This window comes from Natator depressus, chromosome 3 (genome assembly GCF_965152275.1).
Source record: "Natator depressus isolate rNatDep1 chromosome 3, rNatDep2.hap1, whole genome shotgun sequence".
NCBI lineage: Eukaryota > Metazoa > Chordata > Testudines > Cheloniidae > Natator > Natator depressus.
This window is the reverse complement of record NC_134236.1, coordinates 43,934,903-43,952,894: the sequence shown is the minus strand read 5'-3', so window position 1 is coordinate 43,952,894 and position 17,992 is coordinate 43,934,903. Positions and strand designations below refer to the sequence as shown.

The 17,992-nt window shown below is 43.6% G+C and overlaps 1 protein-coding gene across 1 annotated transcript in view; it reads left to right on the top strand.

The window, feature by feature from the left end:
• CSMD1 (CUB and Sushi multiple domains 1) overlaps window positions 1–17,992 on the top strand; it is a 1,960,312-nt gene that overhangs the window by 1,556,464 nt on the left and 385,856 nt on the right. The window contains exon 24 of the mRNA XM_074947791.1: window positions 16,701–16,892. Coding sequence (XP_074803892.1) covers window positions 16,701–16,892 — 192 coding nt within the window. The remainder of the gene's footprint in view (window positions 1–16,700; window positions 16,893–17,992) is intronic.

Here is a 17,992-nt window from a genome sequence, read left to right as displayed (position 1 = left end):
TGCTCAGGAGTGCAGTGCTTTTAATGCTAGGAGGTGACTGTGATTGGTGCAGATGATGCACTATGAAGGTGTACGAAAATTGCTTGTTGATTTGCAGGGCTTTGTTTGCTTTCAATTAAGAGAATAAAGATTGCTTTCAAACCAAAACAATTACACCTCTACCCCGATATAATGCGACCTGATATAACACGGGTTTGCATACAACGCGGTAAAGCAGCCCCCCCCCAGCAGGGTCTGGGAGGCAGGAGCTGTGGGGGGGCACTTTGGGGGGCCCCGCAGGCCCAGAGTGGCCTGCGTAATTCGCGGGGGGCTGGGAGCAGCCCGCTCTGCTTCCCTCGCTGCGGCCCCAGCCGTGTCACTTGGGAGAACAGGCTTGGGGGAAGGGATCCACCCCCTGCATGCACCGGCAGCAGCAGAAGCGGAGCAGCCCAGCCCCAGCCCACTCCACTCCGCCAGCTCCCAGCTGCGGCGCTCTGCTTCCCGCCACCAGTGAGTGCGGGGGGCATCCTTTCCCCAACCTCCCCGCACTCACCGGCAGTGGGAAGCGGAGCACTGAGTCTGGGAGCTGGCAGAGTGGAGTGGGCTGGGGCCATGTGGCTCCACTTCCCGCTGCTGCCGGTGAGTGCCTGTCGGGGGTGAGGGTGTGGATAGGGGTCAGGGCAGTCAGGGGACAGGGAGCAGAAGGGTTGGGTAGGGGGTGGGGTCCTGGGGGTGATTGCTGATGGGGGGGTCTCTGAAGGGGGAGGTCAGGGAACAAGGAGCAGGGGGGCCAAAGCAAGTTCGATACAATGCGGTTTCACATATAACGCGGTTAGATTTTTTGGCTCCCGTGGACCGCGTTATATCGGGGTAGAGGTGTATTTTATTAGAAAAGAATAACCAGAGGAGAGAGACAAACAAAAAACCACATCAGCACTGAGGGGGATAGGGGAAGGGACAGTTCCAGGAAGAGTTGAGGTCCTGGGATGGTTAAAGATATGTGTTTGTCCAGGTATCATATCCAACCTACTCCTTTGGAGTACAGTGCAGTGGGTACTGTACTTCAGCAGGACTAAAATGCAGAGGGATGGGTGTTGAGTACAGTGGGTACTGGGAGTCCTCAGGGCTGGCCTGTGATGGGGCAGGAGTGCAATGCAGCAGTACAGACTGGACCGAGGAGGTTGATAAGAGTGTGTTGACGGTGTCTGGGTGGCACATGGGAAAGAGTTTTGTGACAGTGTCTGCAGAGGAGGGTGGGCATGGAGCTGCTCGGTTTGCAGTGCTAGTAGCACCTGGAGCATGTTCGCTTGGCCCTCCATAATGTTTAAGAACCACTCTGTGGCTTCATTCTGGCATGCCACGTTCTCCTTTCGGTCCCTTTTCTCGCTGTCCCTCCATTCCTTCCGTTCTTTTTTTTCAGCCATGGAGTGCATCATAACATCACGCAGAAAGTCCTCTTTCGTTCTTCGTGGCCGCTTTCTAATTCTGCACAGATGTTCAGCCGGCGATAACAAAGAGGGAGGTTGGGCTCCCAAGGTCATATCTGTGAAGCCAAAATGTAACATTTTACAGAACCATTATTGTTTGCGACACAGAGACCACTGATTTAAAACACAGCCACTATTCACATACCTGTCACTAACTGGCTGACCCCAGGCAAGCACACATGAGCTACAAGACTCCCAAAATGGTGACTAACTGCAGGGGAAGGGGAAATCAGTGTTCCAGGACTGTACTGTACACTGGGCACATGGCTCTTGGGGAGAGCCAGAACTGGGGTGGGGGGTACGGTGCTTATAATCATTACTGTCCCCGTATTTCCACAGGGTATGTTCATTATGGAATATGTCTCACTGCTGAGGGTGAGCAGGGAATCAAGGGAGGGTCTTCCCCAAGACTGCGGCTTCTGCCCTGGCCCATATGAGGCTCGCCTGTGTGCAGCAGTGATCTCTCCCCTGCCCCCCATGATGGCATAGTGGTGTGGGAAAGTTACCCTTAATGGCGCAAGAAACAAAGCAGCTCTGCCAAAGAACCTGCAGCAGTGGATTGCCCAGTATGTCCATGAGAGTTTCCTGGAGATTTCTGAGGCAGCTTCCTGTGAAGTGAGGGAGTAAATCAACACTCTGTTCCACCGCTCAGACTAGGCATGTGGTGGAATGCACATCATACAGACACAAACCTGCTTTCTGCAACCTTTCTGCCCCCAACAATGCACTTCAGTGATTCCCAGAATCAAAGCCACTTACCGGGGCCTCCTCTCCTGTTAGCACTTCAAGATCCAACAGCTATGACTAGCTAGCATCCTCTGGGGTAGAGAAGAGCTCCTGGCTGCATGCATCTCTGACCTCCGAGTCGTCCTCTGCCTCTGGGTCCCCCTCCACATCCTCATCCAAGATTTCCTCCTCCTGGCTCGGTCAACTCTTGACTGGCATGCAAGCCACTGAAGTATCCACAGTGGCTTTTACAGTGGAGGTGGGGTCACCACCAAGTATCGCATCCAGCTCCTTGTAGAGCAGCAGCTCATGGGCGCAGATCAGAATGGCAGTTTGCCTCCCGTGCCTTGTGGCAGGCATTCCTCAGCTCCTTCACTTTGACCCTGCACTGCAGTGTGTCCCAGTCATGGCCCCTTTCTGTCATGCATCGTGAAATCTATCCGTAGGTATCATAATACCTATGTCTGGAGCGCAGCTCGGACTGGACAGCCTCCTCTCCCCAAATGCTGATGAGGTCCAGCAGCTCAGCATTGCTCTAAGCGGGGGATTGCCTGATGCATGGAGCAGGCGTGCTCACCTGGAAAGATGTACTGAGACCACTGCATGTCTCACCAAGCAAACAAGAAGGGGACTTTCAAAATTCCCAAGGAATTTAAGGGGTGGGAATGACAGTTGGTCACCTTAGGGCAGGGCAATAAAGTTCAAACCGATGACCAGAGAGGCAAAAACAGGCATTGTAGGACACCTCCCAGAGGCCAGTCATAGTGCTGTAATCGACACGGGTGTCTACACTGGCACTGCGGTGCTGTATCCCCGGTGCATAAAGCTGTACGCCTCTCATCGGGATGTTATTTTTACAGCCCTGCAACTGCGCAGTTTCTGCGCACTAAGTAGCTTGGCAGTGTGTACGCCTCGGGAGTTACAACGCAGAAAGCTGCTTTACTGTGCAGAAACTTCCCAGTGTAGACAAGGCCTTAGGTTGCAAAGTCAAGCACTGAAAAGTTAAGAAATGCTAGTATTAAGACTTCCCTTGCAAAAGTGTGTATTTATGACATGATCACATACTACTTTTTTCAACAGAGCCCCTTCCTCATTCAGTGCATAGGATGGATGATGCTCAGGCCCCAAACCAACCAAAGCCTGCAATGAATTATTCATTTCTTCATGGTCTAATTTTAGGATGCTCACTGCTACAGTATCTGAATGCCTCATGAGCACTAAAGAATGTATCTCCACTGTGAGATAAAAAAGTGGTATTCTCCCCATTTAACAGATAGGGAAACAGATCAACAGTCTTGCTCAAGGTCACACAGTGCTCCAGTGGAAGAGTCAGAATTAGAACTCAGAACCTCCTAACCCTGTGCTCATTCATCAAGCCCATGGTGCCTGTGGGCCTAAGTATCCACAGTGCCTGTTGACTTTGGTTGCATCTGAGTGCTCAGCACTTGTGTAAATCAGGTTCCAGATATTTCAGGATAGGCACCCAGATGGTGGGAAACACAACTGTCAACATTTTGCTTTAAGTGGTTTGGCCAACATCACATAAGTAGACTTGAAGAGTCAGGGATAAAAGTGAGTTATTGTGTGTAGAGTTCATCTTTCTTAATTACAAGATCAGTAGACATTCTCTAAGGTAGCCTCTGAGCATGTCTACAGGATTGGACCTGACAGCCAAGGCAGGTGGGAAAAACCCTATTTTGTGAATCCTGCTGGTGCTTAGGTCTAAAAGTTAGGCACTGAAATACCCAAGCTAAACCCCCCATGTGAATCTAGCCCCAGATGTTGAGTGCCAAGTGATTTCTTTAAATACTATCCACTACAAGATAAATCTGCCAAAATTCCCATTGGATAGTGTTATATCATTGACAGATTGCCTAATCAATGTCTTAAGAATATGTGTTGAGTGCATGTTAGGGAGCTTTTGGGGAAATGAGAGCTTGCAACCTCACTCTCAGAACAAGAAGAATTTTATGAACAGGGTAGGGTCAAATTAGTGGTGGTGCCACTTTCTGTTGTCTAAGCTCATCTGTTTTCCTAAACGCATAGCAATGCATTTGAGAAAGTTTGTGCTCTTTTTCTTTCCTTGTCCAAAGGTAAACTGAGATTCATCACACATGTACAAAAAAAAAAAATCTAGGGCCTTGTATGGATTTTTGGGAAGAAGTGAGGGAGTTCCAAAAGCAGCATTTCTACTATCCTTTCTAAATGTGGTGCTGTGACTCAAAGCAAGTCCTTAACATTTCACTGAATCAATTAAACATTTATGAGCTAGCTTTTTCTGAGAGCATACACAGCGGGCAATTTGTTCTGACAGTAATTCATACATATTTCTTTATCTGAACTTTTCTGTCAGTCAATTCAAGTAAAGATTTCACAGCTGGTCCCTTCTCCTGCACATAATGTAGAAATATCTTTTTCATATTAGCTGTAGATTTCAATACCATGTAAATTATTTCCAGACATGGTGAGAATACCATGCACTGTCTATCATTGTGAAGTCTCATTGATCTAATTAAATAGATTATGCTATGGCTGCTTAAAATGCAACTACTACTGAATGAGTATTTGTAGGCATTTATGTGTATTTTGAAAGCTTTGACAGTCACAGAACATGAGCACAGGTATCATTTCATACTTCTGCTTACTCGTTGGAAGGACAAAAATGGTGCTATAGAAAAAAAATAGGTTATGTTTGTGAATTTAAATCAATACCAGTTTAGATAGTGCTCAGCCTTCAACCCTGACAATGTTTCTGATCTTCTCTATGCTATCAAGTTATGTCATATTTGTTAACTTTAAAGCCTTGTGTGTGTGTGTGTGGGTGTGTACATTCTTTGCTTATTGAATTAGGATTTTTATATGTTTACCCTTTTTTTAATGAGTAGATCCCATTCCGAAACATTTTGCCATATACATGTCTGAAGATGGGAGTGTACTATACCTAAGTTAGAAGATCATTGTTATCTACAAATAGAAAACAAACCAAAAGCAAAAGAGCAACTTGTTCTTGACCAAGGCCCAGCCCTATTATTGTAATTATCTATATCAAAATTATTATGGATTTGTATGAGATATGTTGGGGTCTGCTAGAGTATATGTTGGTCCTGCTCTAGTGCATAATATAAGAGGGTCAAACCTTTTTACTTTTACCCATCCTCCCCAAAACCTCATTATGGAGTTCTTTTCGTTTTTTTGTTTTGTTTTGTTTTGTTTTGACAGCACTCTCACACCCAACCCGCACCCCCAATATGAGTTATGGTGTTAAGATAGGAATTGGCTTTCCCATTTTTTTTTTATTTGGGCCCCAAACTGAAAAAAAAGCAGTTATGTGCTCAGGTCTATGTCCTACATAAATCCCCTTGAGGGTTTCCTTTGGTGGACGCAAAATGAACACCACAGTATCCATGACAATGAAGCTTGCAGTTGAAGAATAAGTGTACTTTAAACATTACATATATGCCAATAATTTCCATTTTCTAAATATAACAATGTTGCTCACGCCATCCTGGTAACTTAGGTAAGATATTACCTGGAGCAGAGCACTGTGAATAAGTGAAATGGGCAGGTGATGAACAGACATTTGTCAATCTGCAAGTCTCTAGGTTTTGGTTTCATTTATGCAAATCAGGAAGTTTTAATTCAACTTTGTCATAGTCATATTCATGTGCCTAGAAAGCATTTGTACACTGGCTGTAGGCAGAAGTTTCTATTTGTTGCAGTTTAATATAAGCCAGAGGTATCTACATTTACTGTGATCATAAGATGCTGTTGTGGTCATATTTCATGACTGAAAAATGAAAATATCTGCTTTGTAACCATAGTCTCATCAGAGCACAGTGATAATTATACAAAGTAACAATGTGACTTCAACAGAAGGTCATTCCTTGGGGGCTTGGGATCAGATATGTGGTCTGGAAAAGGGGTTGGAGGAGAAGTCCTACATACGCTTGAGAGAGAAAAAAAAACTTGGATAGGAAGAGGAGCTGGAGATAAGAATCATCTGAAAATACATAGATACAGATTCTGTCACCTCCACTCATGTTTAAGGCTAAGATTTTGTCAGGGATATTTTTAGTAAAAGGCATGAATACATCACGGGCAAAAAAGAAAAATTCACGGAAGTCCGTGACTTTTACTAAAAATATCCCTGACAAAATGGGGATCTGCGGGTCCCCACAGTGCCTGAAGTGGGGCAGCTGTGCAGGGACTAGGAGCTGCCTGCAGCAGCTGGGGGCTGTGGGGTACCCCTGCCGCCTGCAGCTCCGGGGGTCCCCTGCTGCCTTTGGAGGCTGGGAGCTGGGGGTGTTTCCGATTCCCATGTAAACCAGGAGCTTCGCGGTACCCCGCCACCCACAGCTTCAGGGGCTCGTGGCATCCAGGAGCTTGCAAGTTCCTCCATGTCCGCGGCACCACCAACAGTTCCGGGGGGCTCCGCTGCCTGCAGGAGCTCGGGGGTTCCCCACCGCCCATGGTGGCTTGGAGCTCCGGGGGCTGCCAGAAGCAGTGGGGGTACCCCGCAGCTCCCTGCCCCCGCTGGCGGAAGGGGGACCTTGCAGTTCCTGACCACCACAGGCTGAAATCACAGAGGTGACTGGAAGTCAGGGATTCCATGACTTCCGCCATCTCCATGACTAAATCATAGCCTTATTTATGTTTAGTAGTTTCTTCCTGCATAAACAATCCCATTGATAGTAATGGGCCTCCAAAGAACAGAGGTCCTACTTACTGTGAATAAGGGTGGTAAAATTTGGGCCCTAAATATGCTCTGTTAGTAAGAACCTATATTTATCTGGAGTGAATGCAAAATGGTAATTTGAAGCCAGTGGAAAGTCTAGTGTAAAATATGGTAATTGGTCAGATGGTTGGGCTTCAGAAACTAGGCTTCAGAATGGCAGTCTAATTGTGTACTACATGATAAAGAGGGTTTTTTCCAGGCATTAACACATGCACACAGTATCTCAAAAAGGAGAGAGTAGCTTTGGACTCTCACTCTCTGAATTAATAATTGTTAACTAGAACTTTAGGACATTAAAAATTCCATATTCATTTTCCAAGGTGCTAGCTTCTCATGCTTACAATAGGAATACCTGGGTAATGCAAATACTGAAGTTTTTAATGTCCTCGATAGTATTCATAATTTTAGGTCTCATGTATTGGTGAGTATTGTGTATCTGAAATGGGAAATTGAAATCTGTTGCCTGAAATGCATGAATTATTATGTTCTCTGCAATCAGTCTATATAAGACTTCACCCCAAGTAAAAATGTGATCTGATTTCACTTTCAAAGAATCATAGAATATCAGGGTTGGAAGGGACCTCAGGAGGTCATCTAGTCCAACCCCCTGCTCAAAGCAGGACCAATCCCCAATTAAATCATCCCAGCCAGGGCTTTGTCAAGCCTGACCTTAAAAACTTCTAAGGAAGGAGATTCTACCACCTCCCTAGGTAACGCATTCCAGTGTTTCACCACCCTCCTAGTGAAAAAGTTTTTCCTAATATCCAACCTAAACCTCCCCCACTGCAACTTGAGACCATTACTCCTTGTCCTGTCATCTTCTACCACTGAGAATAGTCTAGAACCATCCTCTTTGGAACCACCTCTCAGGTAGTTGAAAGCAGCTATCAAATCCCCCCTCATTCTTCTCTTCTGCAGACTAAACAATCCCAGTTCCCTCAGCCTCTCCTCATAAGTCATGTGTTCCAGACCCCTAATCATTTTTGTTGCCCTTCGCTGGACTCTCTCCAATTTATCCACATCCTTCTTGTAGTGTGGGGCCCAAAACTGGACACAGTACTCCAGATGAGGCCTCACCAATGTCGAATAGAGGGGAACAATCACGTCCCTCGATCTGCTCGCTATGCCCCTACTTATACATCCCCAAATGCCATTGGCCTTCTTGGCAACAAGGGCACACTGCTGACTCATATCCAGCTTCTCGTCCACTGTAACCCCTAGGTCCTTTTCTGCAGAACTGCTGCCTAGCCATTCGGTCCCTAGTCTGTAGCTGTGCATTGGGTTCTTCCGTCCTAAGTGCAGGACCCTGCACTTATCCTTATTGAACCTCATCAGGTTTCTTTTGGCCCAATCCTCCAATTTGTCTAGGTCCCTCTGTATCCTATCTCTGCCCTCCAACGTATCTACCACTCCTCCCAGTTTAGTATCATCCGCAAATTTGCTGAGAGTGCAATCCACACCATCCTCCAGATCATTTATGAAGATATTGAACAAAACCGGCCCCAGGATCGACCCCTGGGGCACTCCACTTGACACCGGCTGCCAACTAGACATGGAGCCATTGATCACTACCCGTTGAGCCCGACAATCTAGCCAACTTTCTACCCACCTTATAGTACATTCATCCAGCCCATACTTCTTTAACTTGCTGACAAGAATACTGTGGGAGACCGTGTCAAAAGCTTTGCTAAAGTCAAGAAACAATACATCCACTGCTTCCCTTCATCCACAGAACCAGTAATCTCATCATAGAAAGCGATTAGATTAGTCAGGCATGACCTTCCCTTGGTGAATCCATGCTGACTGTTCCTGATCACTTTACTCTTGTGTAAGTGCTTCAGGATTGATTCCTTGAGGACCTGCTCCATGATTTTTCCGGGGACTGAGGTGAGGCTGACTGGCCTGTAGTTCCCAGGATCCTCCTTCTTCCCTTTTTTAAAATAAACGGACAGAAAAATCTTACCTTTTTGTTGTAAATGCCCCCATAGAGTTTCAGAAATAAGATTTAAAATAAGCAATGTATTTCTGTGAGGCATTTGATGATTTTTGATACATACATAGGCTAAAAAATCTTATGTCCTTGTTGATGTTCATATATATTTATTTTACCATCCCTTTACCTGAACTGTGATTTTTTTGCTTAGAACCCTCAAAGATATCTTGTCATTTGAAGATATAAAAATACAGTTCATTACACATTATATAGAGCAATAGGACGTGAATAGGACACTTATGTACCTTGGCCTGGTATAGCTGATCGGTGCAACATGAATAGCTTTACTGGGGGAAAAGATTTTTGCTACTCTTTGTGAAAGACACTCCAAGTAAAATGGTAGAAATATTTTAGATTTTGGGAGACCTCATCTGCATTTATCACATTTAGTTTACAAGTAAAATTGGATCTTTATTGTGAATAAGAGTTGGGGAAGTGCTATAAATAGGTCACATTTTGCCAGATCTGTTGTTAACCTGGGGTAAGTACTGGTTCAAGTCAAGCTAGAACCCGCTGCAAAAGTATTTGGTTAGGTACAACTACAAGGTCCCAGTGTAACTGTGCAACTTCCTTTGCCTCTACTTGCTCCACACCAATCCATTATAATACATGGGTGGAAGAGTTGAGAAGCCAGGAGGGTTTTTGTGATCACTGCCACTCATAAACAAATGTTACATTGTTGTTGAATGATGGTGCAGTAACATAAAAGAGCTGGCAGAGAAAAACTGCTATGTTGAAACAGGTATAAAACAGATTTTTATACTGGTTTGATAGTATGTTTCATCATCCATGTAAGACTTTACACTTTGAGAATTTAAAATAGATTTCTCACCCTATTTCCTAGGAGATTAATATCCAGATATACAGTTATGGTCACCTTTTCTTCTGAGCACTAAATACATGTTCTGTGGAAGATGAAATTGCAACGATGTGTAAATCTGCACATTTTGTGCAGATAAAGCCCTGTAGACAATCAACTATATTAAATGTCTATAATCCAGTTGGGGTGATAGCTGATACTATTTTGTGTCTAACAAAGACGATAGGCAGTTATACATAATATGCCTAACACACAGTGTATTGTTGCCTATATGAAGGAACAAAACTTCTCTTTGTACCCAACTTTTGTCACAATAATCAATATACAGCCTCCCAAAATAACGATAAGAAGATAAGAACGGCTATAATGGGTCAGACCAAAGGTCTATCTAGCCCAGTGTTCTATCTTCCAACAATGGCCAATGCCATGTGCTTCCGAGGGAATGAATAGAATTGGTAATCATCAAGTGATCCATCCTCTGTCGCCCATTCCCTGCTTGTGGAAAACAGAGGCTAGGGACACCATCCCTGCCCATCCTGGCTAATAGTCATTGATAGACCTATTCTCCATGAATTTATCCAGTTCTTTTTTGAAACCTGTTATAGTCTTGGTCTTCACAACATCCTCTGGCAAAGAGTTCCACAGCTTAAAGGTGCATTGTGTGAAGATCAAATAAAACCAGTTATTTAATCTGTTAGAGATATTCTCTAGGGGACTATTACCTTGGTATCTAAGTGCCTGTACCAGTAAAGGGAGCCATCATATTTATATGACTCTGTGATTGACACCTGTTCCTGTGAATTTCCTGTAAATGCTCAGAATACCCTTATTTGAGTCGCAGATCACACATTCAAAGAATATACATTTGTTCAGATGGTACAAACATATCAACTCACATAGTGCATTTATTTAGTGATGTGACCCCACATTCTATGTAGAATCATCCAAACCCCACTCCCTCCCCACCAAACAAAACAAAACACTCCTTGGTTCTTCTAAGTCTCTTATGGAGCCTTAAAACTGCTTCAAAAAATAAGTTGAGACTTTCTTCAAGGTGAGGAAATCTTCAGACAGCATAGTTAGCTTTCCAGGAGCAGGCCAGTCGTTGGCTGGTAGAGCAGTTGCTCCAGTCAGTGTAATTTTGAGTAGCTACCTCCCCTACCAGTGAACGCAGATCTGCTGAGTATATTCTCAGCACAGTTTGGGATCTAGATTTCATTGTATTATTATTATTATTATTACTATTTAATATGTTGGAATGCCCAAGTGTGCTCGGCACTTTACCGTGCAAATAAATGAACACATTCTGTGTCCTGGAAAGCTTGCAAACTAATAGACTGCCACAAAGTTCATTATAATCAATTGAAAGCTTTGGCTCACACCCTAATTTCAGACATGACACAACAGTGGGGAGGCACAAAATACTAGGCAGGATAATGATGCATGGGGGTTGTCAAGGTTCCTTCCCCACTCTGAACTCTAGGGTACAGATGTGGGGACTTCCATGAAAGACACCCTAAGGTTATTCTTACCAGCTTAGGTTAAAAACTTCCCCAAGGTACAAACTTTGCCTTGTCCTTGAACCGTATGCTGCCACCACCATGCATTTTAAACAAAGAACAGGGAAAGAGCCATGGAGATGTCTTCCCCCAAAATATCCCCCCAAGCCCCCCACCGCCTTTCCTGGGGAAGGCTTGATAATAATATCCTCACCAATTGGTACAGGTGAACACAGACCCAAACCCTTGGATCTTAAGAACAATGAAAAAGCAATCAGGTTCTTAAAAGAAGAATTTTAATTAAAGAAAAAGTAAAAGAATCACCCCTGTAAAATCTGGATGGTAAATACCTCACAGGGTAATCAGATTCAAAACATAGAGAATCCCTCTAGGCAAAACCTTAAGTTACAAAAGACACAAAACCAGGAATATACATTCCATCCAGCACAGCTTATTTTACCAGCCATTAAACAAAAGAAAATCTAACGCATTTTCTAGCTAGATTACTTACTAACTTTACAGGAGTTGTAAGGCTGCATTCCTGATCTGTTCCTGGCAAAAGCATCACACAGACAGACCAAAATCTTTGTTTCCCCCCGTCCAGATTTGAAAGAATCTTGTCCCCTCATTGGTCATTTTGGTTCAGGTGCCAGCAGGGTTACCTTAGCTTCTTAACCCTTTATAGGTGAAAGGGTTTTGCCTCTGGCCAGGAGGGATTTTATAGCACTGTATACAGAAAGGTGGTTACCCTTCCCTTTATATTTATGACAGGGGTTACAGCAATGGGATTATATGGGTACTCCACAGGCTAGTGCACAGGGTGGTGAAGTATTTTGTTTGATTGTATTAAATAAAATGGTTGTCTTTATTCTAATTCTTCGTATAAGTGGCTGAAGTGGGTTTTCAGTGGGGATTTCAAAGAGGAACAGTCAGCAGCCTGGCATATTAACTCCAAAGGAGCACTCCATGTGGAGCAACAGCATGAAAAATAATGGAGGGAGAGATCAATGGAGAATTGCAACTGGTATCATGCGTGGAGTTGAGAGGTGGTGGACAATACAGTTAGCATTGGGATAGGGGTAGTGAGATGAAGTGCACATAATTAGTTGTTTATTAACATTTCAAAACCAACTGAAAATGAGGGTGTGATGACAGGGTATATAAACCCTGCACCAGGTGCCACTCCATACCTGCAAATCATGCTAGAATTGGAAGAGTTAAAAAGAGGGAACTCCACTCAGATGGGGACAACCCTGAGATGGGAGCAAGTGGTTGAGCTCTCCAGCTCCCAGAGAGAGGTCTGACATCCAGCAGAATCTCTGCCCTTGAAAAAAGGAGAACACAGATCCTCTGGGCTAAGAAGAGGGAAAAGACCTAAGACTTGTACTGGAGATTCAGTGGAATCTTGGATGTACTGTCATACTTCCAAGTCCTCTGAAGTAAGAGAGGCCGATATCCTCACTGAAGTTGCCTACAGGTTTTCTTTCTTTTCCTTATGCTTTTGTTTAACCTCATTAGCTAATTGTGGATTGTTTCTGTTTGTTTCACTTTGGACCCTGAGACAATGCTTGCATATCACTTAAACACCTGTGGCTGGCCTGGGTCAGCTGAATCAGACTCACAGGGGTTGGGCTGTGGGGCTGTAAAATTGCTGTGTAGACATTTGGGCTTGTGCTGGATCCAAAGCTCTGGGATCCTGATAGAAGGGAGGGTCCCAGAGCCCAGGCTCTGTCTTGAGCCTGAACAGCTACATAGCAATTTTTAGCCCTGTGATCCCGAGTCAGCTGCCACAGGCCAGCCATGGCTGTGCTGCAGGTCTTGTTCCAATGTACATGTACCCTCAGAGGGGAAGGAGCAGCCAGAAGGTCTTGGCCATAGGGCTGAATGCTGACCCTGCTAAATTTACACTCCCTGCAATTCCTGGGGTACAGTGGGGAAGCAATTTGATTTGCACACTTGTGCTACCCATGTAGCTTCTGAAAGGGGTGCTCTGCCAAGTGCACATTTATGACACATGGCTCTAAGAGAAGTAAACAGGTTTATGTTTAAAGATTATGGAGAAGTAAACAATTACCAAGAGTGTTATGAGAAGCTCCTATAAACACTTGGCTCTTCCTGGATGTTTGTGTCAGTAGATATACTGAATACAAATACATACATAAATGACAAGTACTCCTACTCTTCAGTTGTTTTTAAAGGGCAGCTGAATATGCAAGTAAATTTCAAAGCGCTTCTTTGACATGAAGAATCTTGCACATTGCTGAGATTCTTAGAGTCCAACAGAGAGAGATGAGATTATGTTTGAAAGGTTATGAGGTTATGTCTGAGAGGGAATCTTTTTACACACTAAAGCCTTTGCAGCTATCAATTCTGATATAAAAACTAGACTGTAAATACCGTATTTAAGCTAAGTGGCTGTACAGACATTGAAATTATGGTTTTGCTATTATAATTTTGGAGCTCGCATAGGAGTTCACCTTTAAAGTATTATGTTTTCAGGATTTATAAGTATACGGATTTATAGGTATTAATCTTGAATAGTTATGAACATCATTCTATTTCATGTGCATTTTTTTCAACAAGTCGTTTGGAGACTGCATTACATGCTTAGATCAAAGGCAAGAGAATCTCTGTGGGCTAGAGCTTTGAGGGGCTTGTGGAAACAGTAAACTTGCTATGAGGCAAGCTGAAAAATATTATAGTAAATATATTATGTATAGGCACCAACTCCGTGGGTGCTCTGGGGCTGGAGCACCCATGGGGAAAAAATGGTGGGTGCTGAGCACCCACCGGCAGCACCCTATCAGCCCTCCCTTTCCCCCCAGTGTTTCCTGCCTGCCTGTGAGCCCCACAGATCAGCCCCTCCTCCTCCCTCCCCACATCTCCTGCCCGACGCAATCAACTGTTTCGCGGGTGCAGGAAGGATGTTGGGAGGGAGCGGGGAGGAGCAAGGACATGGTGTGCTTGGGGGAGGGATTGGAACTGGGTGGGAAGAGGCGGGGTGGGGGTGGAGTGGGAGTGGGAAGAGGTGGGGTGTGTGTGGGGCCTTGGAGGAAGGGGTGGAATGGGGGTGGGACCTGCGGCAGAGCCGGGGGTTGAGCACCCCCCAGCATTTTGGAAAGTCAGCTCCTGTGATATTATGTATGGGGGGGGTCTTCAAAAAGTTATAAACTCTACTTTCTAAAGTTAGCATCAGATAATAAACCTCATGACATGAAAATAGACATGCAAGCAGGCATACAGGCTCCTTTCTTTTTGACACATTTAAAATATATCAAAAGTCAAAACTACACTACATAAAAAACAAAGCATAGCTCTTATTGCAATATGGAGCCAAATCTTCATTGTCAGTCACATTTTTTTCTACTTCTTTTGCTTCAGAGTTCTAATTCTCTTGATAATTAAAATGGTTTATTTGTGAAATTTATGGAGGGTAGGAAGTTGCACAAAGGTCATGAAATTGCGGACTAAGTTAAATGGGGAGGTATACTATATTTAGAAAATTGTAATGTAAGTCAAACAACAATATAGAGAAGAGAAAGAGTGGATAATCTGGCTTGGAAGTTACCGAGGTCTCAATCGTAAACCACTTTATGCATCTCTACAAGAGAATAAGGGGGTGCAAGGCTCCTTGTCACTGTCAAAGGGTGAGCTGGGCTGATGAGGGGTTAAGGTGCCCAGCTCTCAGATTTGTAGATTCAAAGGCCATTTTGATCATCTAGTCTAACCTGTATAACCAGCCCATAGAATTTCTCCAAAATAATTCCTAGAGAATATCTTTTTTTGAAAACATCCAATTTTGATTAAAAATTGTCAGTGATGGAGAATCCACCATGTCCTTTGGTGAGTTGTTCCAATGGTTAATTACTTTCACCATTAAAAAAATTATGCCTCATTTCCATTTTGAATTTGTATAGCTTCAAATTCCAATCATTGATCATGTTATATCTTTTTCCACTCGGTTGAAGAGACCATTGTTAAATATGTGTTCTCAATGTAGACGTTTAGAGACTGTAATCAAGTTATCCCTTAATCTTCTCTTTGTTAGGTGCAAGGAACTCAATCCATTTAGTGTATGACTCTGAGGCAGGTTTTCTAATCGTTTAGTCATTTTCATAGCTCTTCTCTGAACCCTCTCCAATTTATCAGCATCCTTCTTGACATTAAGTCTGGACTGTGCCTAAATCAGGTGAATGAAAGTTATGTGACAACAACCCAGAAATGGTGCTTGCTGTAAGAGAGGCTACCTTTCTCTTAGTTAAAGACCAGGGACTGGGAAAGACCTGATGCAAGTCTCTCAAAGGCAGCCTGAAGAGGGGCAGTTGGCTGAATAGGAGCAGAGGCCCAGGATACAGAGTGGGACCGATGGAGGGATCCGTGACGTGACCAGAGATGCTCAGTGGAATATGACATAGAGGCAATGCTAGTAAGGCTTTGGGAAGAGCCAAAAGAACTGTGTCGGGCTGTGGTGGTGGAGGGTGTGAGGTGCAGAGATGATATGATGGAGTGGCCAAATCTGGCAAGTTTGGTATATTATAGTCCTGGGATTGAGAGGAGAGGAAATTGTGCATGGAGTAAATGACCACTTCTTTGTATAGACCCTGGGGCTGGAGCCAATGACAGAAGGAGGGACTGGGCTTCCATACACCTCAGCAATGACACCTGAAGGTGGGCAGATGCTCCAGTGACCCAAAGCAAAGAAAGGACCATGCTTGGAAGGGTAGAGGGGTGCTCTTCTGATTTGTTAATCCCTTCTACTCAGTGTGGAATTGCTTGTCCTGGAGGGTCAAAGGAACTGCTTATCTCTTGCTGTGTCTTAATAACTCACATCCCACAAGAGGGAATGTTTCTTGACAAATGTGTGTGTGTGCGCATTCATGAAAACAAAAACTGAGGTCTGGGTGACCAGACTCTTTGGTGGGGTAGAAGAACTCAGGTACATTTCCTCCCATCCCTTACACTCCAGCATGGGCTATTGGCTTTATTAGTGTGTAGGGAGATGGGGAGAGCAGAGGCCACCCCCAGCACACTTCCAGATATAGGGGCGATGGGGTTTACTTTCCTTATGGAAAAAGTGAGTATCAAGGACCATATTGTGACTCTGAGTTACAATCTGATCTCTGGGTTTCTCATGGGCAGTTCAAGTAGACACTAATCCTTAGTTGGGGAGTATAATAATTTCATAACGTAGCTCTAAACATTCTGAACTATGGAATGAAGAGTTTGGAAGAGTAGAAGAAGGGCTTGTTCCTGTCTTTTTGGTTTTCCCCTTCCCTAGATAATTCACTAGATAGATAAATTATCTTTGGTCACAATGAATAAAGTTAATCCAATTGTGTTAATTTTGTCCCCATGCTATAAAAGGAAAAGGTTTCATTTCCAGATGGATTATGCTTTTCTTCAGATGGAATTATGTTTTGCTTTGACATTTGTTTTTATAATTCTCTCTGTCTGTTTGCAGGTTTTGACCTAGTCAAGTGTGAAGATCCGGGAATACCAAATTATGGCTACAAGATCCGTGATGAAGGACATTTTACTGACACTGTCATTTTATACAGCTGTAATCCTGGCTATACGATGCATGGTAGTAGTGTTATGACCTGCCTAAGTGGAGATCGAAGAGTGTGGGACAAACCTTTGCCTACCTGCCTAGGTAATGTTAATTGTGACTATGTAAAACTCAACATAAACAGAGGATTGTGGCTTCTCTGCTAAGGAAAAGAAAATATCTTATTTTACATCTGTATTGTACATAAAATGGTAGTGTAAGCAATAAGGGCGTAGTTATGGTTGACTCTGCACTTTGATGTAGGAGTCAGTCATCATTTTGCCATGCAAGAAGGAGATTGCTGGGTAGCACTGGCTCAGGACAGGACAGTTTCAGCAGGAACGTACATGCCACACCTTTCCTAAAAGTTTGCCGAGAAAAGCTGCTCACCACGCTATCTCTTCCCTTCTCCCACCCCATACTTCTGAAGTATGCAAGCCTAAGGCTTCCAGACATCCTCCACTGAGGTAATACACCTCTCATAATGAAAATTACTAAAGATTCCACTAGAACCCTTCAACTTGTCTTTCTTTGTTTTTCCTGTGTCTGCTGGAGGACTAGTTGCCCCAGGATCTAGTAGACAAATTATCATTATTTTGTTCCAAATTTCAGCTGCTAATTGTAACTGAACCTTCCCAACAGAAATTTCCAATTAGCAATTTGTCCTTATTCTTTGCCCACTTCTGCCTTTAAGAGGCATAATTTAGTCCTAACAATGGAAACAAAGTTAGAAATGTACACACTTCATAACGGTTCCTTATTCTGCTAAAATTACCTGAAATTACCTTAATGGATTTTGTTTGCTTGAATATCAGTCATCCCAATGGACATAGCATGACTGTCAACAATATATGATATCTCCTTTGAGCTGATGATTTGTCTGCATGTTGATTGATACAATTGGAAAGTTTGATCATTAGAATTCAAGAATTAATATTAAAAAAATCCCTCTGAAATATGGAGGTGCTGTTCAAAACTCTATAGTTTTGCACTGAAAGCAGGAATTCAATCTGATTTTTATATGAAAAATACAGTGTACTCTCCCCAAACTCACATCACTTTACATGTACTGTCTGAATCATCCTAGAATTTATAAGAATATCTGTTAGTGTGTTGAAATAAATAAAATCTGGGTCCTCTAAAAAAAATAGCATCTGTATCAATCTCTTCTGTGTCCCAAATTATCTTAACACTTTATATTTACA